Source organism: Aotus nancymaae, unplaced genomic scaffold (assembly GCF_030222135.1).
Source record: "Aotus nancymaae isolate 86718 unplaced genomic scaffold, 86718_ANA_hifiasm-v0.15.2.pri h1tg000006l, whole genome shotgun sequence".
Taxonomy (NCBI): domain Eukaryota; kingdom Metazoa; phylum Chordata; class Mammalia; order Primates; family Aotidae; genus Aotus; species Aotus nancymaae.
This window is the reverse complement of record NW_026988417.1, coordinates 81,245,391-81,273,264: the sequence shown is the minus strand read 5'-3', so window position 1 is coordinate 81,273,264 and position 27,874 is coordinate 81,245,391. Positions and strand designations below refer to the sequence as shown.

The 27,874-nt window shown below is 39.4% G+C and overlaps 1 protein-coding gene across 5 annotated transcripts in view; it reads right to left on the bottom strand.

Annotated features, from left to right (window-relative positions):
- Positions 1 to 4,865: 4,865 nt before the first annotated feature.
- The window catches only part of HERC6 (HECT and RLD domain containing E3 ubiquitin protein ligase family member 6), a 78,775-nt gene continuing 55,766 nt past the window's right edge, over positions 4,866 to 27,874 (bottom strand). For 2 of the 5 annotated variants that reach the window (XM_064369133.1, XM_012437683.3), the window contains exons 15-24: positions 24,145 to 24,261; positions 23,414 to 23,521; positions 19,611 to 19,781; positions 17,377 to 17,520; positions 12,327 to 12,493; positions 11,223 to 11,289; positions 10,422 to 10,492; positions 8,223 to 8,406; positions 8,034 to 8,136; positions 4,866 to 5,731 (exon numbers count right to left, since the gene is read on the bottom strand). In XM_064369133.1, coding sequence (XP_064225203.1) covers positions 5,499 to 5,731; positions 8,034 to 8,136; positions 8,223 to 8,406; positions 10,422 to 10,492; positions 11,223 to 11,289; positions 12,327 to 12,493; positions 17,377 to 17,520; positions 19,611 to 19,781; positions 23,414 to 23,521; positions 24,145 to 24,261 — 1,365 coding nt within the window. In that variant the 3' untranslated portion in view covers positions 4,866 to 5,498. Of the gene's footprint in view, positions 5,732 to 8,033; positions 8,137 to 8,222; positions 8,407 to 10,421; positions 10,493 to 11,222; positions 11,290 to 12,326; positions 12,494 to 17,376; positions 17,521 to 19,610; positions 19,782 to 23,413; positions 23,522 to 24,144; positions 24,262 to 27,874 lie in introns of those variants that run through there. The other 3 variants (XR_001104983.2, XM_012437685.3, XM_012437684.2) reach the window with 3 other exon arrangements.

Genomic DNA, 27,874 nt, shown 5'->3' with positions numbered 1-27,874 from the left:
ATTCCAGCACTTTGGGAGGCGAAGGTGGGTAGATTTCTTGAGGTCAGGAATTCAAGACCACCCTGATCAACATGGTGAAACCATGTCTCTACTGAAATACAAAAATTAGCTGGGACGTGGTGGCACGTGCCTGTAATCCCAGTAACCTGGGAGGCTGAAGCAGGAGAATTACTTGAATCCAGGAGCTGGAGGTTGCAGTGAACCGAGATTGTGCCAGTGCATTCCAGCCTGGGAGACAGAATAAGACTCCATCTGAAAACAAAGAAAAGTGTGCAATGGGCCTAGGTTCAGTTCTCAACTTCTGAGTCAGCTCTCCCACTTCTATGCCTTTCTTTTCTGCTACATACAGGAAGGGCTTGGTGAGGTTTGGAATGCTTAATGCAGGATCCTAGCTGAGAGCCCATTTTAACTTGGTGAAAGCCTCCCTCATTTGTAGGGTTCATTCCATCGACTCATCTTAAGGTCCCCTTGTCTCATAAAGGGGCTTTGCTATGTGCCTGAAATTTGGGATTTATATTCTACAGAATCCAGCCATTTCCAGAAAAGAGCAAAGCTGCTGCTTGGTGTGCAAGATAATTTGGGTTCCCATGACATCCAGAGTTATCTGGGGGTTCCTAAGTGGTGGTAATGATGTCCCCTGGCCCTGTCAATCTCCATCTGATCTCTCCTTATGCACTGCTAGAGTTTTGACTGATGGAGCCCCTCGGTGGGACTGGGGACAGTCAATTCTCCAGTGCCTGGAATCGTGACTGGTGCCCTCACATTGGTGGCATGGGCCCAGTGGGGACTTAGTGCAGTCCTTTGCCCATTGCCCACTTTCCTTGCACTTGTAACAAGAGCTTTTGCCGGCATTGTCCTTGTGACTCTGGGTTTCCCTTGGATGCCTTTTGGACATTCAGGGCATCACCAATGACAGTTGCCAAAATTTTGGCTGTTTTTCTTTACTGTATCCCTTTCCACTTCCTCCAGATCACAATTGTTATATACCATGGAGGTGGTATCAAGAAGCTGATTTTGATTAGTTTGTGGTCCCATTTGTATCTTCTGGATTTTATGCCAAATGTTCAGGGCAACTTGGCTAATGAAATGCTGTACCATTAATACTTTGCCTTTGGGAGAGAAGGGTCCAAATTGGTGTATCTTTAAAAGCCTCTTCCAACCTACTATAAAACATATTTTCCTTACCCTGTGTAATTTTTCTTAATTTATTGCCTTAGTCATTCCCTTTCTCATTCCTCCCAGGTGAGCTTCAAGGAATTTGGCTTAGTTGTTCATTCCCACAGGGTTGTTATAGTTCCAATTAGGGTCAGTGATGGGGACTGTATCTGGGCCCAGGTAATTGCCCTCTGGGTTTTGGGCAAACAATTTGTCTGCTTCTGTTAGGCAGCCTGAAACATGTCTTCTTTCTCCAGAGGACTGCCACAAGTTGCCAGGATAAACTTTCTGAGAGATACAAGGCTAAGGTTAAAGTTTGGAATCCATCTGCAAATTTCCTGGGGTTCTCAGAATAAATTCCTAACTTATCCTTATGTTGTTGTATATCAGTTCTGGAGAAGGGGGCCTCCATTTAGATTAGCCCCTCAGCTCCTGCTACTTCCCTTAGGGGAAATAGAGCTGGACGGGGAATTGAATAAGGTGTTCCCCTGGAAGTGTATGGGGAATTTAGTGGAGCTCCTGCCTCCTGTTCCTGGGTTTGATCCTCAGGAGCACTTTCAAGGGGTTGTATGGAGGTGGTTGCAGTTCCCCCTCAGAAATGAGGGGCCCTTGCAGAAAGGGGTCATCTATAACATCTGGTTCTACTTTAGGAATTTTTCTTTTTGAGGGCAAGTTTTGAAAGCCTTACAAATTGAAGGGTTTTGATACAGAGCCATAAAGACTTAAACATGGTATTTCTGACCATTTACCCTGCCTTTTGCAAAATAAGACTAATTGCAGGATAGTATCATGACCGAGACACACATTGACTGGCCATTGCTCCTGGCTATCTAGAGGATACTGGGGCCAAACGGTATTACATTAAAAAAAAACAAGTGTTTCCTTCTTAGATTGTCAGAGTCAAATTGGTTCTAATTATTGAGGATGCAGCTGAGTAGGGAGTCAGGTCGTATGGATGGAGTATTTCCTATTGTTTTCTGTAAGAGAGAAAATATCCTAAGAAGCGTTTAATGCTGGACCTCAGAACCTCCATCTAGGGGCTTCCCCTTCAGAGAGTTGTAGCCTAGGATTGGAGTCCCCCTTTGGGGTACAGTCTTAGAGTGTCAGACATCTCTGACCTTAGGTGGGCACCAGTGCCACTTTTAATGGTTTCCCTCCATAGACGATGGCCTAGTACGATTCCCTTCATTCTTAGATGCAGTTCTTGGCTTTTGGCATCCTATAGCTGGCCACAATAGTTTCTTTCCAAGTAGTTTCCTTAACCATTGTAGTAACTATAGTTTGAAGGGCAAGGGATGGCAGACTGCCTAATTTAAACTTGTTAGATTCATATCCAGCCAAACTAAGCTTCACAAGCGAAGGAAAAATAAAATCTTTTGCGAACAAGCAAATACTTAGAGATTTCACCACCACCAGGCCTGCTTTACAAGAGCTTCTGAAAGAAACACTATACATATAAAGGAACAACCAGTATCAGCCTTTCCAAAAATATATAAAAAAGTAAGGAGCATTAACATAATGAAGAATTTATGTCAACTAATCGGCAAAACAGCCAGCTAGCATCAAATGGCAATATTAAACTCACATATGTTACTATTAATCCTAAATTTAAATCGACTACATCCCCCAATCAAAAGATACAGACAGGAAAAAGCCAAAACCCATCAGTATGCTGCATCCAGACCCATCTCACATGCAACAATACACAAAGACTCAAAACAAAGGGATGGAGGAAGATTTACCAACCAAATGAAGAGTAAAAATAAATAAATGAATAACAAGCAGGAGTTGCAATTCTTGCCTCTGATAAGATAGACTTTAGAGCAACAAAGATCAAAAGAGGCAAAGAAGGACATTACATAATGGTAAAAGGATCAATGCAACAAGAAGAGCTAACGATCCTAAATATATATGCACCCAATACAGGAGCACCCAGATACATAAGACAAGTTCTTAATGACTTATAAAGAGACTTAGACTCCCACACAATAATAGTGGGAGACTGTAACATCACATTGTCAATATTAGACAGATCAACGAGACAGAAAATTAACAAGGATATCCAGGACTTGAATTCAGACCTGGAACAAATAAACTTAATAAACATTTATAGAACTCTCCACTTCAAATACATAAAACATATATTCTTAACAGTACCATATCACACCTATTCCAAAAGTGACTACATAATTGGAAGTAAATCACTTATCAGTAATTGCATTGCATTTTATAGGTTTAAATGAAATATTGGTTGGCTGCTTGTTTGTTATTTTCTTCCCTTATTCCTTCCTGTCTCCATTATTAAGCACAATTATTGGCATAAAAGGTTTTCAATTCCCATTTTTAGACTGCATTCTAGCCTGGGCAATAAAGCAATACTCCCATTCTCTCGCCCTCTTTCTCTTCCTTTTTCTTCCTCTCCTTCACTCTTTTTTTTCTCTCTTTCTTTCTTCCTTTTTTTAAAAAAAGAAGAAAGTAAGAAAGAGAGAGCTCATTCCAATGATTTTATTGATTTAAAAAAAAAAAAAGGGAAAAAAAAAGTTAACTAATTGGGCCCAAAGTACATTAACAAAAGCCAGGCTGTGCTTCTCCTAGTAGTCAAAAAAAAAAAAAAAAAACTTGTTAGAGACTGGCCTCTCAATAAGGGAGCATAGTGCTCTCTGACTGTACCAGATTAACCAGGCGCAGAGATTTCCCCATGGATCTGCTGTGCAATTTATACAATGATCCAAGAGTCTCCACCTGGAGTCTTCCCTTAGCACCAGATCTACTAAACTAAAATGATATTGATCTAGTCCCTTACAAAAGAAACAAGGTACTTTCCCTATTCAAGTGGTTGGTCCTAACTTTTGGGCTAATGTTAGCCCTCGGGGCCTCCATAGTCACTTGCCTATTGCCCTGGTCCTTTGGGTTTGGGGGACATCTCTAATTGGTCTAAACATGTTATCCCAACATAAGCAGCAAATAAATATAATATTATAGTTGCACAAACATGGACCTCATGGCAGCAGGGATTTATCTTGTGCCCCTATTTGTTGTATTCCCTGACAAGCTGACTCCACATGGGAATTTTAGCATAAGAAAAGAAGGGTTAAAGCCACCTGAAATGTGTATGAATTCGCCCTGGACAAGTTGCCACTGCCAATTGTGTCACACGTAGGGCTCGGGAACTATAATCAGGAAAGATAGAAAAGAATCCTTCCCCCTTCCAGGCCAAGCAGCTATCCCCATTTGCTCTTTGGCTTTCAGGCAACACCAGGGAGTGGCACTGGCCAGTAGCCCTCAATTACCGAGGAGCTACTAGGAAATGGCTGCTGAAGGACTAAAAAGAAAAGGATTCAGTTCTGCACCCGAAGCAGGTGATGATGGTTAGGTGCTTACACACAGAAACCTTTGAGTCTCACCAGAGAGTGGCCCTGGCAAGAGACCTGCAGTTGTCTCTGTGCTTAGAATGCTATCTGCCAAGGGTTCCAAGTTGGAAAAGGGAAAGAAAGAGAAGGGGAAAGACAGAGAGAGTCCCATATGAAGTTTAGTTCCAGCCTGTGGCCACAAATGGAATCTCGATAGAGTGAAAGAAAATAAATCCCCAAATTTGGACTTGCCTCATGGCTGGCTCACCAAAATATGTTACTGGGTTAAGGGTTCCAATAGTGAGGTTTACAAGGTTCTTGGTGTGTTGAACAAAGAATTGAATGACATGCACGAACAAGTGGTGAAGGAGTGGATTTATTGGAGCACAAGGCGGTGAAGGAGCAAAAGTGAAAGTACATGTCACAGGGTGGGAGTGGGCTCCAGCAAGTGGCTGAAGAACCCTTGTAGCAAAATCTTCTGGGGCTTAAGTACCCTGTAGAGGTTTCTTGATGATTACACCCTATGTAAATTAAAGACTGGCTCACAACCAATTGGAGACCGAGGTGAATCGGCCCATGGCCAACCCAAGACTGGTGTGGTTTGGCTCCTTATGCAAATGAAGGTCCTGGAATTAACCAGTCATTGGCCAGAGTGCAGGTTTGGCCCATGGCCAGTCAGAGACTGATGTGGTTTGATGCCTTATGCAAATGAAGGTCCTGGAATGAACCAATCACAGGGCAGCATTCAGACTCTTCAGCTTCAGGGAATCTGTCCAAATCATCCTTAGATCCCTATCTCTGGGCCCTATTGTCCTGCCTCAGTCTTGTGTGAGATTTTGTGCCCTTTGACCATCATCATCATCTCCCCATTCCCCTAACCTCTCCCTCAACTACTTTTAACCACTATTTATTAACCTCTTGTATTATTTAGGTGTAAGGAAGAACAGAAGGATCCAAGTGTGAAAAAGCCAACTCTGAGACTCTTGGAGGTGATTATGACTGTGTGAGCATGAGCATGGGTGAAACAAATCCTCTGTTGTTGTTGATGGCTACTTGAAGTGCTTCCTCCATTCTTTCCATTGTAGAATACTTAGGGAGGTCCAGAATATTATGACAAGTTATTGATCTTAGGTGATCTCTTTCACTGAAAGTTTCAGGGCAGCGAAATACTATTTCTATTTCCTGTATGCCTCTTACATGCAGCCTATCACGTCCTGTAAGAAAAACTAGAAAGGAATAAAATTTGGTTAAGATATTTTATAGAAAGAGTAAAACATAATAAAAAGGAGGAAGTTAATCACTTTATTTAATAAATATTTATTGAATGTCCTTAGGCAGAGAGAACTGTCCTAGGCCATGTTGAGTGTAGAAAAATCATGACATTTGGTCTTTGTCCTCAATGAGTTAATGGTGTAGTTGGGGGGAAATTGTATGCATGAATAGACAATAGCAAGAAGGAAGTTTATTTAGCTCATCTAGGAAGAATGAGATTCGGAGCCTAAAGGATTCAGCAGGGAGAGAGACACCAGGCTGGGTGGTCAGGGAGACTTCACACAGGCCACACCTGGCTAGTTCTCAAGAGAGGAGTTGGGTGAGCTTTCAAGGCAGGGGACAAAGCCCAGGAGAAAGCCAGAGGTGGGAAGAAGTGAACTCACAGGATGTACCGACAGCTGAACATTGGGCTGAATCAAAAGTTTCCCATTAAGAGAGAAGATTAGAAAGGCAGCTTGGGCTAATAGAGAAATAGGTTGGATCCATGGACAAATTGGAATTGTCCTCCAACATCCTTAGTAGCAACAAAAATAGCAAGAAGAAAGATGTGTAATTCAGGAAGAACTGACGAATGGGATAAGATGGTGAGAGAAGTCATTAAGTCTGCCCTAGAAAAACCTTAGGGTTCCCACCAAGAGAACTTCTTAGACCATGAGGCCACAGAGCTTAGTGGTCAAGAGCCTGGGCTTTGGAGTCAGCCTGATGGATTCTATTCAGGTTCTCATACTTAACAGCTGTCTGAACATGGAAAAGCTACTAAATGCTCCAAGCCTCTTTTTCCTCATTCTGAAATGGTAAAAAAAGAATAGTACCCACCTCGTAGGGTTGCTATTAGGAAAAAAGTAGGTAATAGATACAAAGCAGTCAACATAGTGCCTGGCACAGAATAAGCACACAGGAAATACTGCTGCTGCTGCTGTTATTATCAGTTGTCATTGCTGTTATTATTATTTCTAAATGATATATTATTATAAAATATATAGTTTGCATCATTTTAACATCATAGGACTTAGATAATTAGATGAAGATAGGAACATGAGATAAAAGGCTTAGAAGCCAGCTAAAGTGAGCAAGGAAGGTGCAGAAAAAGAGTCAGTGTAGAAAAAGTAGTAAAGTAGCAAATCTCTATTAAAAAAAGAAAAAAGAAACAGGCTTGAGTAAAGGAAAGAATGCTGGTCTAGAAGGTAGGGAGCCTGGGTTCTCATCCTTGCTCTGCCACTACTAATACATGTGACCTACCAGCAAGAATGGTGATACAGAGATAGGAAGAAATTATTTTAGGCAGATAGTGAGGGCAAAAGAGTCCTCAGAAGAACTCCCCTTCTAACAAAAAGTAGTCCAGGAAATCACTTCTTTTCTAACAAAGAGCACCCTGGAATACTGGGCTGCAAACATAGATAAGAAAGCTGGGGCCGGGTGTGGTGGCACATGCCTGTAATCCCAATACTTTGGGAGGCCAAGGTGGGTGGATCACTTGAGGTCAGGAGTTCAAGACCAGCCTGGCCAACATAGTGAAACCCCATGTCTACTAAAAATACAAAACAATAGCTAGGCATGGCAACACATGCCTGTAATCCCAGCTACTGGGGAGGCTGAGGCAGGAGAATCGCTGAACCTGGGAGGTGGAGGTTGCAATGAGCCAAGGTCATACCACTGCATTCCAGCCTAGGCAACAGAGTGAGACTCCATCTCAAAAAAAAAAAAAAAAAAAAAAGCGGAAAGCTTGCACAGGAGGATACCAGCAGCTCCACCAATAATAGAAAGGCTACCTAGGGCCAGGCATGTCCACCATGGGGGTTCCACCTCCCCTCTTTTTTAGCACATGCACAGTAAGAAAGAAATAAGCATCATGGAGTAGCTACCCACCTGCATGATAAAAGATTGGGGTAGGGGCTGCCAGAGATTCATGCCCCATGCAGATGGTACACCTGGTCCTAACTGGTTTTTTATGCCATATGTAGATCAGACACTGCCTCCTCACTAGCTAATCTATAAAACCCCTGCATTTCACCACGGATCAGCAACTCATTTTTCTGGGACCCCTCTCTGTAGCAGAGAGCTATTGTCTTTTTTTCGCCTATTAAGTTTCCCTCACCCTTTGTGTGTGTCCATGTCCTTGATCTCTATGGCTGTGAGACAAAGAACCTTGGGTGTCACCCCAGACAATGAGGCCACTTCAGTGGCTTCATCCTAAACAAGACTCTACCTTTTTAAAAGATATATAATTATGTGTCCATCTATTGCCACAGTACTTACTGAGAAATTTTTTCTTTTCATCCAAGGTTAGTTTGTGAAAAGCCTTCCAAAACAACCGTATAGTAGGATGTGATTTTTGGTATCCATGCTCATACTTTGAATTCTTAAGAAAAAGAGAAAAATGACTTGGGGGGGTGGAATATACAGAATTTGTTTTGAAAAAATTGGGGCACTTTAGGTATCACCTACCTGTTCAAATTGTTTCCAGTCATAATCAGTATTTCCAATGACTGCTGTCATTAGTTCTTCAGGGTAGAAATGTCTAAGTATCTCCTTCTCACAGACTCTATAAAATCCTCTCTGAAATTCCTCATAAACTGCCTTTACAGAGACATTGAAAATGTAATCAATATACTTAGAAACGTAGTCTTTCCTTGAGGGAAGCCAAAAAAGAAAAAAAAAGAAAGAAAAAAAGGCCAATGACTAAAATATTCTATACTCTGTTCCTTTTACCATTTCTATTGAAAAGGAAAAGTAAATTACTTCTACATAGCACAAGGATGTTGTGTTGTGACCAAAAACTGGTCAGCTAGAAGAAAGAAATTTAGAAAATATAATCAGAAGGTTTACAACATTTGGCTGACTTTCCTGACTGCAGTCAGGAGGATTTTTTAAAAACATTAATCTGAATATGTCATTCTCTTGCTTAAAGTCTTTCAAAGGCTTCCCATTGGCCTTGGGGTAAATTCCAAACTGTCTTAGCAGGGATCAACAGGCCTTCCCAAGCCAACCTCCTCCCTTAGTGATCTGACTTTGCCAGTTTCAGCAAGCAGCCTCTTCCCACTTCCATTTTCTTTCTTATTTTTATTTTTTTTTTAAGAGTTAGGGTCTCCCTATGTTGCCCATGCTGGACTTGGACTCCTGGCCTCAAACGATCCTCCTGCCACAGCCTTCTGAGTAGGTGAGACTACAGGTATGCACCATGGTGCCCGGCTCCCACTCCCATTTTCATCTCTGGTCATACTGACCTTTAGTTCACAGGTCTTGTCGCTCTTTTGTAGTTAGGCCACAAAATGCAGCATTTCTTCTTTACCTGGTAACTTCTACCATCCATTAGATTTCAATATAAATAGGACTTTCTCAGGGTTGATCCTTCTGATCTTCTGCTTGTTCCCTCTCACAACATATGTCACTTTGTGAAAATGGTTTCTCCTAGGTCTGTCTTACATTACAGGATGCCATTTCCACTAAATGATTCATTTCCTAATGGCAGGGTTGCTACTGGAGGCATTTCCATCAGAGACATGATTGTCTCCCATACTTTGGGCAGCCTTTGTGGACTAGCCTATCTAAATCAACTCTTGTCTGCCTTCCCCTGTAACCAGTGGTGTGCTGGTAAATGTCTAACAACCAGCTCTCTGAAAAGGAGCGAGAGGGAGAGAACACACATTTGCAGCATTGGTCAATTTCTGTGGTGTAAATATTCCCACCATGGCTGATTTTCAGCTACTAATACTTTAATAAACTCTTAACATTTTTGAAAATTTAGCAATCAGCTCTTACAAGCTGGTACTAGTGAGCTCCAGCATACCACCACCTGGAACTCCCTAGTTTCTTAATTGGTTTTAATTTTCTTCAGAGTGCTCATCCTTATCTAACACTATATATTACATAATAATTCATTTGTGGCCAGGTGTGGTGGCTCACACTTGTAATCCTAGTACTCTGGGAGGCTGAGGTGTGAGGACTGCCTGAGCTCAGGAATTCAAGACCAGCCTGGGCAGCATGGCAAGATTCCATCTCTATTAAAAATAAGAATTATTCATTTGTGTATTGTCTTTCTGCCCCACTGGAATTTAAGCTCTAAAGTTTGTCTGTCTTTTTGACTACTGTATCTCCAGCACCTATAATAGAGTCTGGTACAGAATAAGGACTCAAAAATATCTGTTAAATGAATAAATAGTAAAAAGAGCCACAAAGAAAAAATATTGAACCCTGAATCCTTTCTCCTTTTATTTTAAAAGCTTCTATTTTTCTAAAAGGTTAGGAGCTAAAATTAAATCATCTGAGAAGTGAAAACCCTTTTTTTTTTTTTTTTTTTTTTTGAGACCGAGTCTCGTTCTGTTGCCCAGGCTGGAGTGCAGTTGTACAATCCTGGCTCACTGCAACCTCTGCCTCCTGGGTTCAAGCAATCCTCAGCCTCCTGAGTAGCTTGGACTACAGGCATGTTCCCCCACCCCTGGCTAATTTTTGTAGTAGAGACAGGCCATGTTGGCCAGGCTGGTCTTGAACTCCTGGCCTCAAGTGATCCACTCGCCTTGGCCTCCCAAAGTGCTGGTATTATGGGTGTGAACCATTGTGCCCAGTAAAATACAATTTTAAAGTAGAGTGATACAACATTTTATGTACAGTATATTCAAAACAGATATTCTAGCTGTCAAAACTTACTTGTTGGTTTGGTCCACAGGTATAGAGATCCCATTTGGAATTAAGTCAACATCATTTTGGTCCCAATGTATCTGTAACCAAAATGTATTCAGGTACCAAACACCAGAGTAAGTCTGAATAATCAACCACCCATAATATCATTATTGCCAATATATTTTCCCCTATAGAATTGAAAATAACTTGGAGCTAAATAATTTTTTACGTGGTTCAACCTTTTCAATACATGTGAAAGTAAAAAATCCTACACTAGTACATTGCTTTCATGCCTAAATTATTTAGTTGTTACATTATTTACACTAGTTGAATAATCACCATAGCTTCACTTTATTTGAGAGTATAGAGACAGAAGGTATCGAATGAGAAGAAAAAAAGGGGAGTCTTGTGGTACAGAAGTAAAATGTCTTTCAAAAAAGAGATCCCAGGGTCCAGGCACAGCAGTTCATCCCTGTAATCCCAGAACTTTGGGAGGCTGAGACGGGTGGATCACTTGAGGCCAGGAGTTAGAGACCAGCCTGGCCAACCTGGCAAAACCCAGTCTCTAAGAAGAATACAAAAATTAGCCAGGTATGGTGTTGCATGTCTAGTCCCAACTACTCAGGAGTCTGAGACAGGAAAATCACTTGAACCCAGAAGGTGGAGGTGGCAGTGAGCCGAGATTGCACCATTGCATTCCAGTCTGGGTGACAGAGTGAGACTCTACCACAATAAAAAAGAGATTCCATATTTAAGATACTATAATAAAAATTATATTTTAGAAACAGATTAAAGCTAAACTATAATCTGGCTTTCATTAGTACTCACAGAAAAGCTTAGGCAAAGCGTGTCTCCAATGTCATCAGCATCATCATTTAGAACTTCTTGCAAACTCCTAATGCAAATTTTGGTTTTAAAAACTATATTTATTGATCTTATAAAGTTTCACAAGTAATAAATTTTCAATGGAAAAAATTGTGAACAATAGAGGAATGTATAAAATGTAATATAAATTTCCTATCCTCCACCTTCTCACTCCCTTTCCCTAGAGTTTACCTCTATTTATAGTTTCATTTGTTGGACCACTGTTATCACATAGACACTGCTACATCTTGGCGGAAATAACAAAAAGGAGCTATTTCCTCTAGACAATGATTCTGAACCAGGGATGACTTTGTCCCCTGGGGCCATTCGGCAAAGTCTGGAGACTTCTTTGGTTGTCACACTTGGAGGGAAGGTTGCTACTGGCATCCGGTGGGTATGACCCCAAATGCTGCTAAACATCCCTCAATGCCCAGGACAGTCTCCCACAATGAAGAATTAAATAGACCAGAAAGTCAATATTGCCAAGGCTGAGAAACTCTGCTCTAGCACATATCTAGCCAATGTATTCTCCCACTAACAGTACACATGAAGGGAGTCCTTTCTCCCAATTTTCTGCCAACACTAAGCAAAACTTTTTAACAAGTGTCAATCTGTAAGTAGAAAAATGACATTTCATTTTTATTTATTCCCTCAATTACTAGGAGGGTGAGCATATTTTCATTTTTTGATTAGACTTACACACACACACACACACACACAGAGGCACACACACACAGACACACACCCTTATATAGCCATACATATATATATGTGATGACACACATGTATATTGTGCTCTCCGAAGCAACTATTTCCACCTGGATTAAGTCAAGAGACCAGGTCAGAACTCTGTTTCTTCTACTAGTTAATAATTAGAGGAACATCCAACTTTTCTCCATGTTGAAGGTTTACTCAATTATAAATCATGCTAAAATTCAAATTCCTCTCAAGAACATACAGTATTGAAATTGAAGACTGTACCTGTCTCTCTGTGTGTAACATTATTTATGCCTAAACAACTGAGACTTACTAGATATAGTCCTGAAGAAAATAGTTATATTTACTTACTTCCCCAATCGAGGACTGAGTTCTTTTAAATCTTCCAGTGATGGCTTTTGGTTCAGAAGTTTTTTATACAGAGCCAGTGGGAAAGGAAGGTTAGCCAAATTTAAATTGAATAAGGAGAGTCCACACAGCATCCCAAAGAGGAAATATCGTTTCTTCTCAAGTTTAGGCTAGAAAGAAGTAAAAATAATCCCTAAGGTATTATAAATAATTAGTAATACAAAGGAATCATTAGATTATTTAAAAAAAAATTGGTTCCCTTTTCTAAAACTCAAAACTTGGAAACAAAATGGGCTACAGGAAAATAAAAATGTGAAGTTCTTCCACAGATTATAATACAACTCAAATTTCTTCCATAATTTTCCGATATAAACTGACAGTTCAGAACATGAAATAAATGAATTATTGTTACTAACAGCATATCTGGAATGCTAAAAAATACGCTCAGACAGCTTTATATAATAAGGTTTTCACAATTTAATTTTATAGTCTTTCCCTTCAAATTCATGTAGAATAATGGCACTGAGAAAGGAAGGGTGCACTTTATATGTTTCTTGGTCACCAGGCACATTAGATGAGCTTCGAATGAGTGGCAGCCCCTTCAGCAATGCAGCCCCACAACCTGGTGTGCTTAGAGGGGTGAGCATATGGGTAGGTGGAAGAAAGAAGGGGAAGAAGGAAAGAGGCCTGGTGAGGTTGGCATGTCTTGCCTGCACTTTGTAGTCCTGGGAGAGAGAAAACACTGGCTCCATCTCTCCAGGCCATCACTGCAGCGTGGTAGATCAACAGCCTGAAAATTTCAGGATTTCAATTCCAGCACCAATCTTACTGTTAGTGGGTGCATGACTTTGGGCCACTCACCTAATATTCTGTGCTACAGTCTAGTTGCCATATTTATTTATTTGAGTAATTATGAGAATAAATTCTAAAATGCATTTACATTTTGAAAATAAGTTTTAAGTACAATACAAGTAATTGCCAAAGCCCTCCCCCAAACCTAATCAGTCTTCTTTCCTATAATTTGTAATATGTCCCTTGGTTATAGTTGATTTTGTCTCTTCACTGAGACATACAGAAATCAGGGTTTTTTTTTGGTCTCTGTTGTTTATCCAGCAGTACAGCATAATGCTTAAGAGTAAGAGCTCTGGGGTCAGACAATCCTGAACTCATATCCTGGCTTGGTCGATTACTAGTTTTCTGTCCCTGGCTGATTTATTTAAGATCTCTAAGCCTCACCTTCTTCATCTGTACCTCATGAGGTTGTTGTAAGGTTTATTTTTCCCCTCTCCATCCCTAACTTGTGTCTCTTTGGTTCATTTCATCCCTTTCCTTCACCTTCAACCTCGGGCCTTCGCCTCTACATTATACTTTCAAATGCAATCACTTCAGTCTCCTCTTGATTTCTTTCTCTCCTAACCAAGAATCCCTTGATTTTGTATAGTACCCTAAAGATTTCATGGTACTTTCACATAACTTAGTTTGTTTTGTTTTCAAAATGGCCCTGCAAAGCAGGCAAAGCAGAAATTATGATGCACATTTTCTAGGTGAGGAAACAAATCTCAGAGAGGCAAATGACATACCCACTATCACTGAAGATTAGAACTCTTGGCTTCTGATCCCACATCAGTACTTCCTTCCCCATCCTGTCATGCTTCTCAAATACTATTACATATTAAGTCAGCAATCTATAATTTAGAACCAATTAGTAAATTTTCTGGTGTGTTGATCTGATTACTATAACTACATCTATAAAGTTTCAGGAGGAAAGGGATTATGTCATATAATAATTTGAATATCCCACAATATTTAATACAATGTAGGAACCTCAAGAAATATTCAATAAATGCTTCCAGATTGACTGATTAAAAAAATCCTACCATTGGCATACCTTAGCCATTGCTATATTTTAGACGTTCCATTTGTTCTCAAAAAGATACAAAACACCTTTCAGTATTTTTTCATACGTATTCATCTTTCTCATCCTCCTCCCTGTCCTTTCTGCCATTTGGAAGAACAATTTGGAAGTTTATGGGAAAGGGGACTAATAAATATGCCTTAGTCCATTTTCTGTTGCTTATAACAGAACACCTGAAACTGGGTAATTTATAAAGAAAAAGAATGTATTTCTTAGAGTTCTGGAGGCTGGGAAGTCCAAGACTGAGCAGTTGTATCTGGTGAGGGCCTCCTTGTTAATGAGAACTCTGCAGAGTCCTGAGGCTGCACAGGGCATCACATGGTGAGGGTGATGAGTATGCTAGCTCAGGTCTCTCTTGCCCTTCTTATAAAGCCACCAGTCCCACTCTCTTGATAACCCATTAATACATTAACTCATTAATCCCTGAGTGGATTAATCTATTCATGAGGGCAGAACCCTCATGACCCAAGTACCTCTAAAAGACCCCTTTTCAAGACTGCCACACTGGGGATTAAGTTTTAACATGAATTTCAAGGGGAGAGGGCATTCAAACCATAACACAATAGAAGCTCAACATGTGATTCTTTTCAGAACTATTTGATTTGTGTTACTAATAGAGAAATGAAGACAAATTTTTTGTTACTTTAAGAAAGAAAATGTTTATACTTTAAGGATCTTTATAAAAATATAATAATTACAGAAATGAATCACCTTTTTTATTTTTCTTTTTTTCCTTTTGAAGCACTTTTTTTTTTTTTTTTAACAGAGTCTTGCTCTGTCACCCAGCCTGGATTGCTGTGGTGCAATCTTGGCTCACTGCAACCTCTGCCTCACAGGTTCAAGCGATTCTCCTGCCCCAGCCTCCTAAGTAGCTGGGATTACAGGCACAGATGACCACACCTGGCTAATTTTTATATTTTTAGTAGAACCAGGGTTTTGCCAAATTGGCCAGGCTGGTCTTGAATTCCTGACCTCAAGTAATCTATCCACCTTGGCCTTCCAAAGTGCTGGGATTACAGGCATCAGCTACCACATCTGGCTATGAATCACCTGGTTTTTAAAATTGTTTTTTGTTTTTTGAGACAGAATCTCATCTGTCATCTAGGCTAGAGTGCAGTGGCATGATCTTGGCTTGCTGCAACCTCCGCCTCCCAGGTTCAAGTGATACCCCTGCCTCAGCCACCTAAGTAGCTGGGACTACAGGTGTGTGCCAGAGTGGGCTAATTTTTGTACTTTTAGTAGAGACGGGGTTTTTGCCATGTTGGCCAGGCTGGTCTCAAACTCCTGACCTCAAGTGATCGCCCGCCTCAGCCTCCCAAAGTGCTGGGATTACAGGCATGCATCACCACACCCGGCTGAATCACCTTTTAAGAAACAAAAAATTATCCCTAGGATTCTATCAATCATTTCTGTCCTAATTTGAAATACTTTGAATTACTCCTTCTCAAAATTTAGGAAACAACCTACATATCCATCTATAGGAGAGCAGGTAAACAAATTGTAGTACAAGCTAAGATCCCTAATCTGAAAATCCAAAATCTGAAATACTCTAAAATTGGAAACTTTTTGAGTGCCAACATGATGCCACAAGTGGGAAATTCCACTCATAAGTTCTTAACACAAACTTTGTTTAATGTACAAAATTATTTAAAATATTGTATGAAATTACCTTTGGGCTATGTGTATAAGGTGTATATGAACTATTAATATAAATGAATTTTGTGTTTAGACTTGGGTCCTATCCCCAAAATATCTCACTGTGTTTATGCAAATGCTCCAAATCTGAAAAACTCTGAGATCTGAAACACTGCTGGTCCCAAGCATTTCACATAAGGGATACTCAACTTGTATATCCATACAATGGAATACTTCTCTACAGTAGAAGAGAATAAACTGTGGATATATGCCACACGGATGAATCTCAGCATAACGATGCTGAATGAATGTGGAGAGACACAAAATACTATGTTATGATTCTATTTATATAAAATTCTAGGAAATTTCAAACTACTCTTTAGTGACAGAAAACAGATTTATGGTTGCCTAGGTGTTGTGGAGAGGAATAGGCAGGAGGGATTAGAAAAGGATATAAAGAAGCTTTTGGGCCACGTGTGGTGGCTCACACCTGTAATCCCAGCACTTTGGGAGGCTGAGGTTAGCAGATCACTTGAGGTTGGGAGTTCGAGACCAGCCTGGCCAATATGGTGAAACCCCGTCTCTACTAAAAATACAAAAAAAAAAATATAGCTGGGTGTGGTGGTGTGAGCTTTTAGTCCCAGCTACATGAGAGGATGGGGCAGGAGAATCACTTGAATCTGGGCAGCAGAGGTTGCAGTGAGCCAAGATTGTGCCATTGCACTCCAGCCTGGGCCTCACAGAGAAACTCCATCTCAAGAAAAAAAAGGAAGTTTTTGGAGATGATAGATGTATTCAGTTTGTGATTGTGGTGATAGTTTTATGGATGTATACGCATATCAAAGTTTATCAAGTTGGGCACTTGATTATATTTTGATACAAGGTCTTGCTCTGTCACCCAAGCTGGTGTGCAGTGGTGCGATCATGGCTCCCTGCAGCCTTGACCTTCTGGGTTCAAGCGATTCTCCTGCCTCAACCTTCCTGAGCAGTTGGAACTACAGGCGTGCACCATCACGCCTGGCTAATTAAAAAAATTTTTTTTTGTAGAGATGGGGTTTTGCCATGTTGCTTAGCCTGGTCTCAAGCTCCTGGACTCAAGTAATCCTCTCACCTCAGCCTCTCAGAATGGTGGAATTATAGGCATGAGCTACCACACAAAGCCAAGCTGGACACCTTAAATATGTGCAGTTTATTATATCTCAAATATAATTCATTAAAACCATTAAAATGTGATGTGCATGTGAACCACCTGAGGATCTTATAAAATACGTGCTCTGATTCAGTAGGCGTGGAGTAGGGCCTCAGATTCTGCTTTTCTAACAGCTCCCTAAGTGATGCCATAGCTGCTGCTCTGTGGACCATACAAGTACTACTCAAAATAGGAGTAGCAAAGCTCTATATGACCTTATTTTATACCACTATGTATAGTTTGAATATTGTAGTATATGGGGTACCTTTTCTGTTCTGAAAAAAACAAAAGAAGAAAAGAAAGAAAAGACTTACCTTGGCAGGAAACCACATGCAGGAACCCTTTTCAGGATACATGAACATTCCGTATTCTGGTTTGGTCATCTCTTCAAATACACAGTAGAAGAACTCTGAACTGACCCCTCCAGCTTCAGGTCGAATTTCTTTAATAAATTCAACCTAAGGAAAGAGAACACAGTCCCAGGTCCTGACTTAAAATACAATGTTTTGATCCTTATGGAAGTTTTGAACCTCTAATGACCATTCCTGCAGTCTCTAGAACTACTAGAATCACACCCTTACCTCCTTATAATCTGTCCTCCCTCAGTGTGCTGCTGAGGAATGGAGGCCATGAACCTATTTAGTCTCAGATTGTTGTATGCATCCTTTACACTGCCACATGGACCAAGTGAAGGGGGACTCAAGACTCAGCATTTACCAGTAACACTGACCAGTATCTCAAACCAAATTTTGATGTGCTTCAAACCCTTGGGCCCCTAAACTCCCTGATTATTCTATCTTATTGTCTATCTTCATCTCATCATTCAGACTTACAACCTGGGCTCCAGTCAACAAGTATTTGGTTTCTCCTGCCTCTACTCTCATTTGGGCTTCTGCAAAAACAGCGCTCCCAGTCTGCCTGGGCATGAGACCTTTGCAGGAACCAGCAGAGCAGTTTCCCATAGCCCTCACATGAGAAATCAGTATTACCCAGTCCGTCTTTTTAAAAGCTTTCTCTACCTTTGGACTTTATGGCTATGTACTGTCTTGGTTTTCCCCCAAGTCTCTAACTACTTCTTTTCTACATCCTTTTCTGGATAATTTACTTTTATCTTTTAAAGATAAACACCACTAATTTTTATTTCTTGGATTTTTATTCTTTCTCTACTCTCTTTGCCTGGGAAGTTTTATCTGCTGCTGCTTCGATCAACCCATTGGCCACAGACCATCATGTTCAAGGGCCTGCCCTACTTTCTCTTCTGAATATCCCAATAACATATTAAGCCTACTTCTGATTTTCTTATTTCTGCTAATTTATACCAGCAAATCTGTCCATGCCATGCTCAGGACTTACTCATGATGGGCCCTGACAACCTTCCCCTTGTTCAGAGTCTGTATTTTTATTCAATCAGGCTTGAAGTTTACTTTTTTTTTTTCTTTACCCCTTGGTTATCTCCTATAAGGAGAATACTTTTCTACTGATTTCCTTACAGTTAATATTTAAAGAAAAATAGGGATGAAGGGAGACATACAACTAGAAAGTCTGGCTGATAAAGTAGTTTTTGTTTTCCATTGGAGTCACATGCTGGGAAAATCCCTTTTTTATCTGAGTCCCACTTCCCAGGTTCTAGTTTCTTCTCTAACAGCCCAGCTCTTCCCCTCATGGCTGATATCAAGAAAATCCACTCCCTTCTGGACAGACTCCAGCTCTTACCTACAGAATTAGTCATTATTCTATAGCCTCAATAGGGCAAATAATCTGAGATACCACACAATAAAAACCCTATAAGCACTCACAAAGGATGAAAGGAATGATGATTGGAATTGAAACTCATATAGTAGATGGTCTTAAGTGACGAAACTAGAGGCAACATAGGAAAAGTATCCCTTCCTCTAGCAGTTTGTTGATTGCATTATTGCCCCAATTCTTCACCCCTCTGTGATTGATGTCTTTTGCATATGACTTTGCAGTTCCTCCCATTGAAGAGGTTGTGTATATTTCCCTAGCCCTTGACTAGCTTTATGACTGGTTTGACTAAAACAATGTTTGGTCTTGCTATCTTGCACCTCTGGCACTGCTGTGGGAAGAGCATGCTTGCTAGTCCCTGGAGGAGGATGAAAGACATAGGAAGCAGAGCTAAACTGCTCCAGCTAAGCCTAGATCAGCCAATCCCTAGCCAACTCCCAGATATACACAAACTCAGACAAAATTTGCAAACCCACCCAGATGAGTTCAGCCTAGGTCAGCACACTGAACTTCATATCTATAAAATAAATTATTGTTATTTTTGAGCCATTAAGTTTTGGGATGTTTTATTATGCAGCATTTTTGTGGTCATCGTAACTAATAGTTAACTCATAGCCGAATGTGCAATTGAGTTAACAGTATCCCATTGCTGTTCTCTTAAGGGTAAGAAGGGAATTCTGGAAACCAAAAGATTGATAACCATAGCTGCAAATGCAGGCTCTTTTAAGAGAGCCTTTATTACATCATATGAATGCATCCTTCCCACAGAAGTAAAAATGTTCAGTGAGACTTTTTACTGTACCACTAATAATTTGCAGAAGTCAGTGGCTTCAGCTTGACTTAATTGACGCAGAGCATCTTCAACCAGGTGACTTCGTCTGACTCTAAGTATAAATCTAGGTGATGGAGGAAATTCTTCCTTTTTTTTCAGAATTGTTTCATGCATATGCATGAATGCTTTCTCTTCTGACATCTGGAAAAATAAAAATTTTAGTTGGCTTCTTTTGACCTCATAAGAATCCCAGGGATTGTTTAATACTTCCAATAAACATTTTGTATTGTATATACTTAATCCTGTCATTGCTATAAACACTCACATTGTAATTATTTAAGAAAAAGGACATCATATCTGTCTTATGGAAAATAAAGTGATTGTAGGGCCTTAGAAACTATGGTTACCTAGGAATTGTGTACGGGAGATTAGTCAGCATGTATGAACAGCTAAGTTATTAAAAGCTATCTCAGATCATTTATTATAGTAAACATCATCCTTAAAGGCCATACTGGTATTCAACATGCTGAGGCATTCATCCTTCATCAGTCTTAAGACACAGAACATTAGCATTGTAATCCTTAGGAATATAAAGGCAGTATAAGAGCTTAGGGATAATGGGAGCTGTAGGAAAAAGATAGAAGAGAGACTTCCTCAGAGAAGAACCACTCTTCTCTTTCCAATAACTATGATCCATCCACCTAATCTGCATGGGAACTCTAAAAATATGCCACAAGTGGCCTTATTTTGTATCTAATAATGCTCCTGGTCACTCTAAGTAGTACTTCTCTTTAACTTTTCTGATCACCCTAAGTACTTCTCTTTAGCTTTTCTGAATTCTCAACATTCTCACATTACTTTAATCTCTGATCTTGTTTCTGTTGAACTTCTTTGGATTAGAAATCTAGTGTTGGACTTGCTATCCTTGCTTGGACCTTCAACACTCCTCAAGGGCTTCAGTTGTATCACAAGGACAATAAATGAGGTTTTAGAACTCAAACCAATGTAGCCCTCATAGGGCCTGTCCTGCAATCGTGACAGCAAGACCAGTGGATAATAGCTATCCTACCCCAGGTTCCTAAGCTGGGAATGTGAGAGTGAATGTGTTTGCCCATATTCACTCTCTACAAGCACCTCAGAGAAGTGTGCATGTGGCATTGGGGTTAGGAAATCCCTGCCCTGGGTCTCTGCCACCACTATATACTAAGAAATTTATCTGTGATTCCTAGATTCTTCTGTTTTTTCTTTAAGACTTTTTTTTTTTTTTTTTTTTTTTAAAGCACAAGATTTGTAGGGAAGGAACAACTTCCATCTCTGCTCCTTTCTGGTGGTGGGTCATCACCTCCTGTGGCCCTACAGGACTCTGCAGGTCTGGGACATCCAGCAATACTGACTACTGAGCAACATGTTCCATGGGTCTGAGTGACAGGGTGTGGCCAGCAATGTCCTCCACTGACTACAGCTGGGAGAGGTGTCTGTACCTTCTTTTACATAACCAAGAGCTGGATAGGAAACCTGCCTCTTAGCTTAATTTCCAGCTTCTCTCCTGCAGTTCTCTATATCCTGGTTTTACCTTTTCACATTTACACATTTGAATTGGTGACCCAGTTTGGAGCTTGCAGTTTTGACTATATCCATTATCTCTCCTTTAGAGAGCAGGATTGTAGAGTCAGCTTTCCAGCTTCACTCATGACAAGTAAAAGAAAGAGTTTTCTTGTCCTCAGACTTTCTTTGTCTTTCATAATGTGCAATCTGCCCAAGTGCATTGTCCACTCAACCCTCAACTATTCACTAGCAGAACAGACAAATGCCCCACAGAGAAACATGGTAATAGCAGAAAATACCATAAAGGGAAGGTCTTGTTTAAGGGAAACTGATGGGAAAGTTAGGTTTGGAAACGAAAGACAATCTATTTTCTCCCTTTACCAGGGATGTTAGGAAAATAAAAACATATGGCTCAGAAACAAAAGAAGAGATGGCCTGGTCAAATCTATTTGTAAACATGCTGGTAACAGACACTAATAATAGTAACTAGGTTAGGCATGATGGCTCACGCCTGTAATCCCAGCACTTTGGGAGGCCGAGGCGGGTGGATCACCTGAGGTCAGGAGTTCGAGACCAGCCTGATCAACATGGTGAAACTATCTCTACTAAAAATATAAAAATCAGCTGGGCGTGGTGGCAGGTGCTCGTAATCCCAGCTACTTGGGAGGCTGAAGCAGGAGAATCACTTGAACCTGGGAGGTGGAGGTTGCAGTGAGCCAAGATCACACCATTGTACTCCAGCCTGGGTGACACAGTGAGATTCTATTTCAAAATATAATAATAGTAGTAATAACTAGAGGGACAATCCTTACCTATGGAATGCTACTAGCAGGATATACCTTGTCTGTCTAGGTTGCTTATTATAAATAAACCTGGAATTTATGGATTTATGGGGCATGGCACATTGGAAAATGTCATGTAAGCCACATAAATAGTGGGGTATAAAAAGGGAATGAATAACTGAAATGGCTTCTCTTGTGCATGTTCTATCCCAGACTTCTTATGTTTCACCCAGATGGTCTGCATCCTTCGAATTAGTTATAAAAGTCAATAATGGGTATGAATTCTGATTCCTATGAGTCTTTAAAATATAAATATCATCGATAAATAGATATAAACTTTTCATGAGGAATGGCCTAGAAAACAAGCCTCAGCAATAAAAAAATTCTGGAAAATTCATTTTAGCATTATAAGGGGATTGCATTATATATACTTAACTGAGAACTAAGGTTGATGGTGATAAAAAAAAGACAATAGTATGTAAATCGTATGTGGTACTAATACAACTACCAGAAAAGAAGCAGAAGGGTGAAAATAAGTGGAAAACAAAATAAACTAATTGACTGACTCACAGGCATTATTTTAAACTCATGATTGACTCATAGGCATTATTTAAGAATAAAAGATTATCAGTTGCAACTTATAAAATCAAGCTCCAAGAAGCTTAAGGAGATATTTTTAATCTAAAGATTAGCACTTAAGAACACAGTAATAATTAAAATTGGATAGAGGAGGAGAGAAAAGAGAGAACGAAAGAACAGTTTACCGGATAATGTCAGCATTGTTCACAGTAGGAAAACAATAGATATATATTACATAAAGAAAATGAGGACTAGGACATTAAATAATAATAACCATAAATTAAAATCAAACAGAAATATCATGATTAACTCATCAAAATGGAAAAGATCACAAAGCTTGGTAATACTCTGCATTACTGAGAACAGCATGTGGAAGAGGCATTTACAAACTCTATATTTGGCAACATTTGATATTAAAAAGGATAGGAATTAACTAGTCTACCTTCCTATGTGAATGGTCTTTAACCATTTTAGGGTAACCAAGTGCTCTGACTGATAAGGAAAAGCTCTTTTTTTAACCTAATTCCAAGAAATGACTTTGGAAGGAATGAAAAGACTAGAAATATTGACATACCACAAACCTTAATGAAAATAATGTATGAAATTATTAAATAAAAGGTTGATGGGAAACAATGAAAGAATTATGTGGTTGCCACTTGAACCACTCATGAATTTCAGAGTGAACAAGAGTAAGACAACCAGAAATAATGGATTGAAGTATGGGTAGCTGAAAAGAAATTGGGACTGGAATTTGCTGTAAAATACTTCAACAAAAACAGTAACAACAACAAAAGAAAAAAAAGTAATAAATAAAAGTGTGGCAAAATGTTGACAATTGCTGAATCTTGGTAATAAGATTCATTACACCACTATCTCTATTTTATATATGTTTGGAATTTTTCATACTAAAAAGTAGGGCATACATACCCACATCTTTAGATGTGAATCAGCTTGCAGTAATTTAATTTTGGATAGCAAATTAAAGATAAATGGAAAATCACCGAAAACAACAGGACTGGGGGCTTCTGCAGGTATCTAAAAAATAAACAGAGATAATAGTTTTGATAATTAAAAACAATAAAAAAATCTTAATTCCTTTACCTTATTGCTTTTTTGGAATCTGGTTTTTGTGGTTCTTTGTTTTTCTGAGACAGAGTCTTGCTCTATCGCCCAGCAGGCTGGAGTGCAGGGACATAAACTTGGCTCACTACAACCTCCTTCTCTAGGCTCAAGCGATCCTTCCACCTTAGCCTCCTGAGTAGCTAGGACTACAGATATGTGCTACTATGTATTTGTATTTTTTCAATAGAGACAGCATTTTACCATGTTGCCCATGCTGGTCTCAAACTCCTGGGCTCAAGTGATCTGCTTACCTTTGCCTCCCAAAGTGCTGGGATTACAGGTGTGAGCCACTGCACCTGGCCTCAGAAATCTGTTTTTAAGAATCCAAATTTCTTAGAAACAAAATTTCAAAAAGTCCATTTGTTTTGTGATTAAAATATGTTTAACTTTTCAATGATCATCAAATTTAGCAAATTTATCATTGCAATGAAAAAAATTTCAAATCTTGATTTATCGAAGGAGTACCTTCACAGCTACTTACAGTAATATGTCCTCCCTTATATGAAAATTTTCAGAAGTAAAAATGTCATTCTTACCAGGTGGTTATCCCGAGAGAGCTGCTGTCTTCTTCTCTCTACGTGAAAGTTTAATAAGTTGGAGAGTTCATTTATGTTGAAAGTATTTTCTGGTAGTCGACAGTTAGTTTTGTTTACCTTAAAGAGAATATAACCTGTGAATTTCATTTTCTGTCAATAAGTGATTTAATCTATGATATACAGATATAGATGTATGGCTGTTACATAGATCATCAGAAGAGAGCTCTATGAACTAAAAACATTTGTCAATGATGAAGTAGAGTTCTAGAAAATTTCCATTTTCTGAGCTATAATTTCCTTAATTTTCATGAAGAAATGTTATCAAAGATAAGACACTGACAGTGTGGATTAGGAAACTAATCTTTACGGCATAGATTTACTGGAAATAGTTTCTAGATTTTGAGAATAAAAGCACCATAAAAGTCCAAGGTACTTTTAACAAATTTAGCACTTTGTCCATTAATTAATAAATATTAACTTGGCACATACTATTTTGTCAAGCATGGGACAAACCATTAGATTAAATCCTGTCTTACACAAATGAATGTGAATCTATTCCCATAAAACTGTATTTGCAAAAACAGTAGACTGCCCTTGAGTGTAGATTGACAACCTATGGTCTAGTAGGTAAAAACAGCAAGTTACCGGGCATTTAGAATACAGTTTCTGATTGGGGAAGAACTTAAAAGGTTCAAGAAGGCTTCTTAGAGGAAGCATCAATGTTCTAAATATGCCTCCATCACACAACATTAATTCAAATAATAGAAAGTGGTAAATAAGAAATTTAAGAACATAAATTAAGGAAATAAAAAACAAATATATGGGAGTGAGATCAACAAATGAAAAGACTGATTCTTTAAAAAAGAAAAAACAATTTCCTGGTAAGAACTTTCAAAAAACAAAATCACAAATAACCAGTATCAAGAATGAAAAATGGGGTGAAACTACAGTTTACAATGAGATTAAAAAGATAAAAATAGGATATTTGAAAACTTAGATAAAGAGACAAATCCTGGGGAAATACCCACCAACACAAGAAAAAACAGAAAATCTCAATAATCCTGTAGCAGTTAAATAAATTAAACCCATAATTTAAAAAACTTTTGACAAAGAAATTTCCAGACCCAAAGGGATTTATAGATTAGTTCTACCTATCATTTAAGGAAAATGACAATATTACAAAACCTCTTACATAAAATAGAAAAAGAATATTCTCCAGATCTTTTCATGAGATCAGCATTACCTGATCCAGAAATCTGAGAGGAGCATTATGAGAAAGTAAAATAACAATCCAGTCTCACTCATGAATATAGATGCAAATATGATAAGTAAAATATTAGGAAATGGAATCTTTGAAATCTATAACACATTATGAGCAAGTTGTGTTACTTCAAGTAGACAAGGTTAAAACAGCTGAAAATCCATCTGTGTATTTTGCCATCATATGCAGAAAAAGCATTTAATAAAATTCAATATCCATTTATGATATTAAAAAACAAAACCCTCAGCAGACTAGAAATAGAATGAAGTTTCCTTAACCTTTTAAAAACGTATCTACAAAAATCCCACAGCAAAACATAAAACTGAATGTTAAGGTTTTCCCTTTGAGATAAGAATAAGATTATAAAACATTATACTGGATGTCCTACCCAATGAAATAAGTAAAGAAAAATAAATAGGAACAAAACTGTTACTATTTCAAGTTATACGATTCTACAGAGAAAAAATCCAAAGGAATCAAGAGATTAGTATTACTAGGTAAATTTAACAAGATTGCTAAAAACAAACATAATGTGCAAAAATTACTGCATTTCTCTACATCAATGACAAAGTTAAAAATTTAACTTTTAAGAGAAAAAGTAGACGAATTTATCATCAAAATCAAAAACATTTATGCTTCAAAAGACACCATGGTAAAAGTGAAAAAACAACACATGGGGAGTCCACTAAGATGGCTGAATAGAAACAGCTCTGGAATGCAGTTCCCAGTGAGAGAGATGCAGAAAGCAAGTGATGGCTGCATTCCCAAATGAGGTACCAGGTTCATTTAAAAGGGACTGGTTGGACAGTGGGTATAACCCAAAGAGGGAAAACTGAGCCAGGACAGGGCACTGCCCCACCCGGTAAGTGCATCTGATGGGAAGATCGAGGGCTCTCCCCCTCCGGGATTCCGGTTGAGATACTGTGCTTCACCCAAGCCCTCTGCAACCCACAGAACAGGAGATCTTCACTGGGCTGAAAAGTGCCTGTGAATTACCTGAACAGAGCTGAGAAGCAACCCTGGCCGATGCCACAGGTTTTTGGCACAGATCTAAGTGGATGGATTAGCTAGCACCAAGAAAGCCTGCAGGACAGAGCTACCCACCCCCAAGAAAGAAGGGACGCTGAAAGCAGGGAATCAGGTTATATGCCTAGATGGGTCCCTCCCCCACAAAGTCCAGTGAACTGAAGCCCTCTTGCTTGAGAGTTTCACAGATTGAGTTCAGTGGGGGAAGGGCAGCCGCCATTGCAGAAGCAGGTCTAATCTTCCCGAGTAAACAAAAGATACAGGAAATATATGCAGCTGCTCTATTGAATCCCTGGCAGCCCAGCAATGCCTCTGCAGTCAGACAAAGGAAAGGCTGCCTCCCCAAGCAGCTCCCTGAGATGAAAGCTAGATAAACTCAGGACGATGGGAAGAAACCAGCACAAAAAGGTTGAAACCATCAAAGACCAGAATGTCTCTCCACCAAGGGATCACAACTCCTCACCAGCAAGGATACAAAACAGGATGGAGAACAAGTTTGATGAATTGACAGAAGCAGGCTTCAGAAGGTGGGTAAAAACAAACTTCTCTGAGCTAAAGGAACATGTTCTAACCTAATGCAAAGAAACTAAAAGCCTTCAAAAAAGGTTAGACAAAATGCTAACTAGAATAAACAGCTTACAGGAGAACATAAACGACTTGATGGAGCTGAAAAACAGCAAGAGAACTTCACGAAGCATACACAAGTTTCAGTAGCTGAACTGATCAAGCAGAAGAAAGGATATCAGAGATTGAAGATCAGCTCAATGAAATAAAATTAGAAGGCAAGAAAAGAGAAAAAAGAGTGAAAAGAAATCAACAAAGCCTCCAAGAAATGTGGGATTATGTGAAAAGACCTAATCTACGCTTGATTGGTGTACCTGAAGGTGATGGGGAGAATGAATTCAAGCTGGAAAACACTCTTCAGGATATCATCCAGGAGAACTTCCCCAACCTAGCAAGGCAGGCCAACATTCAAATCCAGGAAATACAGAGAACACCACAAAGATACTCAAGAAGAGCAACCCCAAGGCACTAATTGTCAGATTCACCAGGGTTGAAACAAAGGAAAAAATGCTAAGGGAAGCCAGAGAGAAAGGTTGGGTCACCCATAAAGGGAAGCTGATCAGACTCACAGCAGATCTCTTGGCAGAAACCCTACAAGCCAAAAGACAATGGAAGCCAATATTCAACATCCTTAAAGAAAGAACTTTCAGCCCAGAATTTCATATCTAGCCAAACTAAGCTTCATAAATGAAGGAGAAATAAAATCCTTTACTGACAAGCAATTAATGAGAGATATCATCACCACCAGACCTGCCTTACAAGAGCTTCTGAAGGAAGCACTAAACATGGAAAGGAACAACCAGTACCAGCCACAGCAAAAATGAACTAAACGGTAAAGACCAATTATGCAGCGAAGAAACTGTGTCAACCAATGGGCAA